The following is an 11015-nucleotide window of genomic DNA, read 5'->3' on the forward strand; positions in this document are numbered from 1 at the left end:
TTATAAAAAAGGGTTGGTCTTTAATAATCACATTTCAAATTTAGGTAAGTATGCATACAAGGACCCCTCATCAGCTTACAAACACATGGTAACAACGTAACAAATACAACATCAATAACCAGCCAATACAACGGAATAACCAACATATGCATGCGCACTACATATATTTTTTTGACCAACATATGCAGTGTTGGTCAAAAAAATAAATTTTAAACAAAAATTTACATACAAACTTTGCTTTTCAGGATTTTTCTCTGTTTTGATGAGTTTAACTAGTGTGTTTTTATAAAAACTGTATGAAATTATATGTTATGCTTTAGCATAACAATAATTATATGTTATGCTTTAGCATAACAATAATTTCATAATTTTTTCATTGTTTTTTTTTTATTCTTTAGCATGCCTGACTGGAAATATGAGTTTACAATTCAATTTTGTTCAAAAATGTTTATACACAAATAATATTGGTTCTATTTAAAATTTTTTATATACCATATTTTATGGCATATAAGAAGCAACATTTATCCAAAAAAAAGGGCTAAAATATGCCCAGTACCTTATATTATAAAATAAATAAACACCTCTCTCTATTCCAGCACAACATTTAATACGTTAAAAACGTTGTACTGGAATAGAGAAAGGTGTTTGTTTATTTTATTTAATTAATTCCAGTAAGCATTTATTTATTTACTGATATATATAGTTGTGATTTCCCATATAATTGTCTCAAAGCCCGATGAGTTAATATAATCATCCAACGATCGCCTAAATATTCGGGCTATAATGTGGCTATGATCAAATAATTAATACAAATAAATTTGGTACTAGAGGTAAGCATTAGGTGCCATCTCTTAACTAAATTAATAATTATAATTTTAATAATTTAATAAATAATTTAGAACATTCTGGAAGAAAATAACTAGCTCAGACCNTGTATTATATGTATTTATATGCTTTGCTGGGGACAGCGATATATGGCTGAGTGCCACAGAGGAGATGTTCATTGGCTGTTGACGTAGGATTGTCTCCAGCCAGCGCCAGTAACCATGGAAGGTTATATCTAAAATTTAGATACTTCTGGAAGCGAAGGCTGGCTTGGGGTCTGGGTGGTGCAATTGGTAGCACACTGCACAGCAAGTGTAGGCTGTGGGTTCAAGCCCTGCCCCAGGTCAGTTATTTTTTTCCAAAAGGTTCTAAATTATTTATTAAATTATTAAAATTATAATTATTAATTTAGTTAAGAGATGGCACCTGATGCTTACCTCTAGTACCAAATTTATTTGTATTAATTATTTGATTATAGCCATATTATAGCCTGAATATTTAGGCGATTGTTGGATGATTATATTATGATCTCCCAAAGGTCAATGAATTCTCATAAGAAACTATCTTCAGTAGGCTTACAGGTAACTCTATCTGTAGCTCAAATCTTAAAAATGTTAAATTAAAGTACTGTATTGTTATTTAGCAGCTTTTACATGTCTTTATGTTGAATATTTTGACTTTTTTAATATCCTCCTTTTCTCTATTAAATAAAATTGTGCATTCTAAATTTTATTTATTTTTTTTAACCAGTGGAAAAATTTTTGGGGCCAAGTGCCAAAGGCATGAAATAGCTTAAATACACTAAATATTTTTCCTGAATATTCTGTGCTGTTGTGATGTTAGAAGCAATGTATATGTGGTTCTGCAAACAGGAATACATAAAAGAAATTCATTACAGTAATGTCTATAACACAAAACAATTTTATTTGCTTCGAATAGGTTCAAATAATAATGATCCCAACTCACAGGCAGTAAATATACATGTACAACAATCAAATGTTCCTTTATATCAGGGCTGTCCAGCCCACGGGCCGCATGCGGCCGAAGGCAAATTCCAATGCGGCCCAATAAACGTGTAAACAAAACCGAAAAATGTTTTAATTTTTATTATTATTTATTTATTTCAACGGCATAAACTCAAAAAAGAAGTTTCACAAAGCAGTAAACCTTTATTCATATTTTGTTTTTGAGTGGAAAGGAAATATTTTCAAGTACAGTATTTGGAGATTTGTGAATGAGGAAAGATTACTAAATAAAGCTGGAGTTGTGACTCAAATTCGGGGAAAGGAGAGAAAGGGCAAAAGTTAAAAAGTAGTGAGAAAGGTTAAATAGTCTTTCTATTATGCAAATATTGATCCTTAATTTTCCAACTTTCCTCATTTCTTTATCTTTTGTCCTTTCTCTCCTTTCCCCGCATTTGAGTCACAACTCCAGCTTTATTTATTATTCCTTCCAACGTTGCAAGATTTGGCTACATTGCGCCAAATGTGGATACTTTCTTTTGTTTGACGTAAAAAATATTATTTGGCGCTTTGGCTACTCTTTGGGCTACATATTATTTATAATTATATTAGTCAAATAAAAATGCGCTTTAAAATGGTGTTTCATTGCTTTTTTTAATTAGAGACTCAAATAAAACAAATATTTGTGTTTTTTAAATAAATTTTCGTTTTTCTCTTTTATAATAAATGAATTTATCTATTCCTAAGTAAAAATTGAAAGTGTCTATAGAAGTAATTTTTCAAAACATCCTTTTTTGTGATAAAGTTTTAATACTTATTATTATAATCTAGACACGTTAATCCTTAAATATACTTGTATATTGGGCCACAAGTATATATTATATATACTTGTGGCCCAAAACTCCTTTACGTCTTCCAATGCGGCCCAGAGAAATGAAAAGGTTGGACACCCCTGCTTTATATGATTGAGCTGACCAATATGTGACAATATTAGCGCAAGGACTTATATCTATGACTTAACCTAAATATAAACTAAGAAGGAGAGAAAGAATAGATGGTAAAAAGAAGGAGAAGGGGAAGAAAGAAGCACTCAGAAATTTTTTGTCACGTGTCTCTCAGGTGAGCCACCGTTAACTGATATTCAGTTGATTCCAGCACTTATCTGTATTGTTCTTCTCTACTGTACCAGTCCACCTTCCTTTGAAGTTTCCTTATAATTTCTTCACTCTGGATTCCTTGATGAGAAAATATTAGCTTTTGGAAAAATCTTCTCTGAACTTTACTCTTTATGTTACAATTCAGGAGCACTACGAAAGCTGACTCAACTCTATCCGATTAGGTTCTCTAGCTCTTTTCATAAGTCTTTCTTCGCCTCTGATCTCTTCACCTGTAACCAAGAGCACAACTCTACGATGCTTCCTCTCGCATCGAGATCTCGACCAAAAATGAGTCTTTTCACTCTTTCGAACCCCCTGGGTTTCATTACCTCCTTTGTCTTACCATGTCCGTCCTGAGAATCAGTAATCCCACTCGAGGGGAAAAGGATTAAGAAAGAATGTTCTAGAATAGTGAAGACAAAGAACAAAGAAAACACTAAGCCTAAAATATAAAATATATACAGAAAACTGTACATTAACATGGCTGACGGCCATACTATAATCAGACTGTCTTTTATGCCATATAATATGGTAATTTTATTTATCTGCTTAACATGCTGTAAAAATGATAATACAGGGTGTTCTGCTTTAAACTGTCTTATAAAATCCAATTGTTCAGATATGTAAATAAAATGTGTTGGCGAGTATTGGTCAATATGCCAAGTTTCATGTGCATACACTTGAAAGGGCCACTGATGCTGGATAGTGGTGATCTGGATCTCCACTGCTGCCTGGTCTAGATTGCTAGAACCCTATTTCTTGATCCATTCAATCACCTGACATCATCTCTTTGAATTTTTTTTTTTTTTTTATGGGCATCCTAACATAGCCAGCATGTTAGGAGTCATGCTATTAATGTCATCTTGCAGTTCATGCTACATCCTAAGATACTTGTCATGTCAGAAGCATATTTGTAAATATACTGATTTAATGTAGTCGGGAGTTCCCCTACTTATGAACAGTTTGACAATATATCTAAAATTTAAATTTTTCACAGATTCTAAAGTTCTCTTACTGCTTGTGGGTTGGTATTGAAATCCATCTTTGGCTAGTAATGAATAATAAATAATTAACATGGGCTTATGCCCATTGCATATCATCATTTTTTGTTTTTGCACAAATTCCAAGATTCCATTGCTGCTAATGAGGTGGTGTTGAAGTTATTAATGTTGGAGTAATGACATTTTTCACTATTGTATGAAATTTTTATATACTTTTACAATTAGTACTTCAAAAATTTGTCTGAAATGTAATAGTAAATCTAGCAGTAGAGATAAATGCAAGGGGTGTCACTCTATTACTGTGGAAACTAAACTAACATCATAAAACTAAGTGCATTAGGTGAGAAAAACCACATTTGAAACACCTGCTACTAATAGTAGCAAGAGAGTAAATGAGCATAATGTATTCTATTAAGTACATTGAAAGATAAAAGACTAACAATAAGTGGTTATTCTATGTACAAATGTAATTTCTAGGTTAGTTTTTGACTTGCAAACATTTCAACTTACAACAAAACCTTGGAAATCCAACCTGTTCATAAGTAGGGAGCACCTGTAACTAACTACTTTAGATGCACTTTCTACTATCATTGTCCTTAATATTATACTCATGTTTCTTTTCCCAAAATTAATCCACAAAACTAAGGACATTTGAGGAGAACATTCTGTATATCGCACTAATTGAAAATTGATGTTAATACAAAATTCTCTTCTCTCATAAATTGTGTATCTTTTATGTGACTATATAAATTTTAATTACATCTAAGTAAATTATAAAATATTACAGATAATTTGAAATGAACAACTCATAAAAGCTGTAAATACTAAAAATATAATGAATGCCACTCCCTGATGATAACTTTTCTTATAAATTAATTTTGTAGGGATGAAATAGAATGGTACATCAGATCTCTCATTTTGGCTACAGACATTACACGACAACAGGAATTTTTATCTAGATTCAAGGTAAAATATTTAAAGTAATATTAATGAAAATTAAGCTGCAAACTATAGTTTTGTATAATTTGGTGAGATGTGTTTTTTTTAAATGTAAATAGCATGAATATTTGTATTTAAGATTCTCTTTATTTATATAGTTTTAATTTTAAAAACCTTAAATAATATAATTTAATATTAAATCTTTAGTAACAATCTTTTAAGGTACTGTATTCATTCTAATAAACAGCAACTTTTAATAATAAACATTCTCTAACAAACAATGCATCTGCAAAATGAAAAAAGTTATAGATAGCCCTCTAAAGTAAGTGCACTGTCTGTTGGAGAAAGATAAGGCTTATTTTAAACTGAAAAATTGTATAGTTATTCAGTTTTGTCACTCATACTGTATGTTGAAGTAAAATATATATTTGAGTTTTGCTGAAATAAGAAAGCGAAAAAAGTGTAAGTTTGCTGATTTTCAGGGGGAATCATTAATCCTGTGTCAGGATGATCTAGGGTCATTTGTGTGTGGGTGTGGCGGAGGAGACACAGATGACAAGAATCTCACAAAAACCTGTTTATTTTAAACATAAAATAACTTACACTATGAAACAAAAATGTTCTTTAAACAATTGGATGTTCGAATTGTTGAGAGTGTTTTCTAATGTTGCTCAAAGCTAGGCTCCAAGGCAGTGGCAGGTGTGGAGATTCGTCAGTCAGTGTCAGCGGTCTGAGTCTGTAGTGGCACAGGTTACAAGTTGGGCACAAAGGACAGAAAACTGCTTTTTCACATTGACTAACTGTGTGCCGGTGCACAGTTGCACAGTTTACGGAAAGTGAGTCTGTCCTTGAAGATCGGGGATTATATCAATCGTTGTTCTCCAATTCGTTTATTCTGATTGGCTTCGTGTCCCTTTTTCCTGCTCCCCGATTGGTCCCTTAACTGTCTCTAAGTGAAAGACGATTCCTGTTCGTGTTACGAGAAAGCTCCGCTTTGCAGAATCTATTTGACACCAGCCGTTAATTCTTGATGGAAAGTGCTGATGGAACTTTGGAACCTGCACTCATATTTCCCCCATTGTTGTTTAATCTGTAGCGTTTTTGAAATGTAATGATTTGACGCGATGTCCTTTTTTATCATTAATCTTTCCCGTTTCCAAAATTTCTATGTTTTAATTATTTGTATACGAGCGACTTGTCAAAGATCCATCTCTACTGGGGGACGCTTGTTTACCATTATTAATCATTTATAATTATTGCATTCTGTTTACATCAATAGCGTTTTTTTTTTTCTCTCATTGCGGTTTCATATGACTAGCACAACTAATCCGATCTTTGATCAGTTTTTAACAATGGACAATTTTTTTTCTAGTTTTGTTTTAATAAATTTTTAATAATAAATGTTTAATTTCAACCCGTTTTTGGGACCTCACAAAAGTTACTGGATTTATTCCATTAGTAGGGAATTGGGTGAGATTGTTATTTAAAAGAGTATCCCTCAAATAATAATCTCACCCAATTTCCAATAGAATAGAAATAATAGTTGTCTCTAATAGCAAGTGCTCTCTAATAGACAGCACCAAAGCAAGCTGAAAAAAGTGATAGGCAGCATGCTGTTTATTAGAATAAATATGGCATTTATTTAAAATAAACCAGTTTTCTTAAAACAAGATTGTAATGAAAGTTAGATTTATTTCATTACTGAGGATTGAAAAAAGCTAAAATATAGCTTTGTTTTTTTTTCTAGAAAATGGATTTAGATATAAATATTTTCTAAATCTAATACCCAACCAAATATGCCATAACTTGTGCAATAGCTGTCAGATCCTGTTTGGATCTGGAAAATGTAAAAAGATTAATTTGCTCACTGCTAAAATTAACAGCAGCCAAAGGAGGCTGGGTATCAGTTAGCATTAACATAATAGATTAGTGATGATGTGAATAATTACTTCTACAGGAAACTTTGAAACCCACCATCTGTTCCTTGATTTCAGAGGTATCTAGATACTGGTATCCTTGACATGGCAGAGAGAGAATATAGGCACTTCATTCTGCAGGTATAATTTTGAACTTCTAGATTTCTAGTTTTGGAATTTTCTAAATTCTTGAGATTTAAGGTAAGAGTTTTTGATTCAGATAGCCCTAAAGTGTGCTGACTTATGTAATCCCTGTCGACCATGGGAAATTAGCAAGAGGTGGAGTTATCAAGTGTGTCGAGAATTCTATCGGCAAGGTAAACAAATATAAACTATCCATAAATGAAATTCAAATTTTATTTTATGTTTTATAAATAAATCATTTGATTTAAAGATAATTGGACATTTTTTAGCACTTCAATACAACAGCAGATGCATGCATACAAAGTATTATCAAACATAACCTAATGACCATTTTTTGTAGGTGTTAAAGCTTGTTTTACATGTTTTAAATGTTATGTACTAAGCTAGCTGAATTTATGACTTAACTTTTGAGCAAGTAATTTCCACTGTATTTTCATTCTAACAAATTATGCATTTTGATTTCCTATATATAGTTTGATATATATTTACAATTCCTGACAAATTCATGTTGTGCAGATTTATTTATTCTCAAAACAGACCTATTTTTATGTATTTTACATAAAATAAATCAATGAATTATTGAAGAGGAACAAATAGTAAACAATACATAAACTTGTAGCTAGTTTGAGATTTATGAATTACAGTAAGACCCCATTTAACACTGCCTCGCTTAACGCTGATTTGATATAACGTGATCTGCTCAAAGCTTGTAAAAAGCTCAAAATTTATACTGATTTAAATTATCATGGCATTTCATTGATTCATATATAATATGATTATTTGCAAACACAAAGGGCACGTTTTTTTTATGCAACACTCAAGAAGCGATTTATAGTGAACACTCCGAAACCTGTTTCTAAATGGCCAACATGGCTCGTGACATCATTTTGCTCTCCTCGCACTACATAAAAAAACACAGCCAAACTAATCAGGAAAAGGTGGCAAAAAGGTGTACTGTACTTTCTTTAAATTTATTTTTGTTTGGTGCAAACAAAAACGCTTCCTAACCTGTTACCGGTGCATTCTCCTTCTTCTATAAAATTGTAACCAACAAAAATAGCTCTTTACTAACATTTTCGAACCCCAAGGACAGTTTTTCTTCAGGTATTTTTGAATCTCTGAAGGAAATGCAGTTCGTAAAACATCAAATTAAAAAATATATACATTTGAATGCACGCTTCCCGTTTACGTCTTTGTTTGTCATGTGCAGTCAATTCCAATACAGCTATCATAAATTACTGTTCATAAGCCCCTGCCACGCTATTGATAGTGTAATCTCTTCTTTATGATTGATGCATTGATTATCCTTAAGGTTAGCTAAGTATATGTTGTCTGCCTCTAGCCACTTGATATGGTGTATGTGTCATGTGGTGCAGATAATTCTGGCTTTCTTAAATTTGGGGACTATATTTGGATCTGACCTATAAATTGCCAGAGCCATTGTGTTTCTTTGCTTCTGAATATCCTCATTGTGTTCTTTCAGTCTAATCTGTAAGGATTGTTTGGTGGAGTCCACATACACAAGGTTTCTATCTTATCAGCAATCTATAATCGGTGTGCTGTAGACCCCTGACAGCTTATCCTTATCTGGTTGATCTTTTCCATTGGTTAGGATGTTAAATATTGAATCATATTTTCTGTAGGCGACATGTATGCAGTTCTTTTTAGCTATCTTGCCATATAGCCTTCTAATATATGGATTATAAGTGACTGGAATGATCTTATCCATATCTTATTGTTCCTCCCTTTGTGGTAGGTCTTGAGCCGGATTTTGGTATCCGTGTATTAATTTGCATATGAGCTTGCTGTATCTGTGCTCAGAGGCTATTCAATGTGTAAGCCTTAGCTCTGACTGTAGGGCTCGCTCAGTAGAAGAGTGCATATGTGCTCTCTTAATTAGAGCTTTAAATGGTGCAATTTTATATTGTGGTGGGTCACATGACCCTACTGGTATGTAGGGCAATGGGATATGTAGGGACAACTATCGATGAAAAAATAATTTGATTCTACCAAAAGTTAAGCACTGTTTTGGACGAGATGCACCAATCTATCAACTTATATATAACTGGAATGCTTTAAAAGAAGAATACAAAGATTTGAGTACTTATGAGCAATTTAAACAGGCTGTAAAAATATTGAGCTGCAATTAGTTGTGTGTATTTTTGTTTTATTATTATTGTGTCTCTTTTCTCTGTTTTTTTTTGTAGTTTTGTTGATTGTATATATGTCTGTATCTTTAGTTTTTTTTTTTTTTTTTGCCCCTTGAAAAAGGCCAATGGTCATAGGGTCGTTTGGTTAAATAAAAAAAAAAAATACAATAAGATTTTAAAAAGCAAACATAGTCAATACTGCAATCACTCAATCTGATTCTTATTTTAGTAATGAAAAGTCCTGCTACTGAGAATGCCCTTTCTGATTCAATTGATGTTAGTGGAATCGAGTTTAATGCATTTAAGAGAAGATGGATATTTTTTCACCTGTAGCCTGGAAGATTTCTAGTTTGTTTTCAAGATTGTAATACTTCTTTTGCTCTCTAGTATTCTTGATTTATCTATCTCGGCTGCTTTAATAGCGGCATCAAGTTTATAGCTCAATAATTCGGCAATTCGTTTTTCTTTAATAATGAGGTTTATGAAGAAAACCTTCATACTTGCAGACTTTGTACTCGTTTGTATCCTTGCCCAATTTGCACAACTTGGCAAGGATACAAACTAGTACAAAGTCTGCAAGTATGAAAATGCAGTTATTGAAGCTACTGGGCGTGGTTAAAAATTAAGACAGCATAAGCACGCAGACAGCATTATTCCAGATATTACATGTTCTGACAAGTAAAGAATTTTCAGTCCTGCCACAAATAAGCTATGTATTGATTATTGACCATTTGTGACATGCCATAACGAGGAAAAATTAAAAAAACTAATAAGTAGGTTTAAAATTAATAAATACTAATGTATTCTGACAGTTTATGAGTTAATTATACTTTCTATTTGCAAAATTTTTTTCAACGTTAACACAAAATAAGAAAAAAGTGAACTTTTAAAAAATTTGCGTGATTTTCTGGGATGAGAAGTATTTCCCGGGTTAAAAAAAATAACCGGGATCCCGTTTGAGAAACCCTAATTTTATTCATTTGACCTAATTAACAAGGTCAAATGAATAAAATCACTTTACAAATTAATTATGATGTAATAAATTGATATACTGTATCACTATATCAATTTATTACACTCACTTACAGTTACTAATAATATCCTCAAAGATGGATAATATACAGTATAAAACATGCTGATAATATTATAAAAACAGAAAAATAATTTTGTTACTGCTTTTATATATCTAAACTGCAAAATTCTTGGTATCATACTGCTTTTTCAGATAGCTTCACACAAAACAGCATTTCTTAATTAAGAAATTAAATACGCTTAGGACATTTTATTTACAAATATATACAGAAATTACTGAGGTCTGACTGTTAGAACCAGGAATGAGGAGAAACTGGAATCTGTATAATAAACTTTTAGTTATGAAATCTAGAAAATTTAGGTAATTTGAAATGCATAAAAGGAGAAAAAAAACATGATAAACCAAGTGTTATATTTAAAAAATGTATAGAAAAGCCCAGAAAACATTAACCTGGGCTCATGATTGTTCTCCAGAGTTTTCTTTCTGGTTTTAACCATAAGAAATACAAACAATAAAAATTTTTAAATATTCTTAAAAAAGGACTTTCTTAAATATTTAAAAGCTTTGTTTTTTTGTTATCATCTCTAAGTGGTTATAATTAGCAATCTATATGTTACCGCTAAAGCTCGAAAGTCGTTAATGTGTACATTATCTAGCTAATCTGCATATTAACTAGGGTGATCCGTTAAAGTTGTGAAAATTGTTCCATTTCTCAAATTACCTAGATAATGTGCAGAGTATCTAGGTAATCCGCACATTACCTACTAGGCACTCGGTAAAGTGAAAATAAGATCTTTGCCACAAATAAATGTACCACAAATAGGTGTGCTTGTCGCAAAAACCAATTGCTATGAAATTCAAAGTGTCACCAATCTTTAGACTGCACTA

General features: G+C 31.9%; 1 protein-coding gene across 3 annotated transcripts in view; it reads left to right on the forward strand.

The window, feature by feature from the left end:
- LOC111637221 (cAMP-specific 3',5'-cyclic phosphodiesterase 7B-like) overlaps window positions 1-7419 on the forward strand; it is a 106815-nt gene extending 99396 nt beyond the window's left edge. Inside the window, exons 10-12 of one of the 3 annotated variants that reach the window (XM_023382664.1) lie at window positions 4830-4911; window positions 6879-6941; window positions 7021-7419. In XM_023382664.1, coding sequence (XP_023238432.1) covers window positions 4830-4911; window positions 6879-6941; window positions 7021-7131 — 256 coding nt within the window. In that variant the 3' untranslated portion in view covers window positions 7132-7419. Of the gene's footprint in view, window positions 1-4829; window positions 4912-6841; window positions 6942-7020 lie in introns of all 3 variants that reach the window. The other 2 variants (XM_023382663.1, XM_023382665.1) reach the window with 2 other exon arrangements.
- Window positions 7420-11015: the final 3596 nt, after the last annotated feature.

Source organism: Centruroides sculpturatus, unplaced genomic scaffold (assembly GCF_000671375.1).
Source record: "Centruroides sculpturatus isolate CEXI.00-Female unplaced genomic scaffold, Cexi_2.0 scaffold1105, whole genome shotgun sequence".
NCBI classification, from domain to species: Eukaryota; Metazoa; Arthropoda; class Arachnida; order Scorpiones; family Buthidae; genus Centruroides; species Centruroides sculpturatus.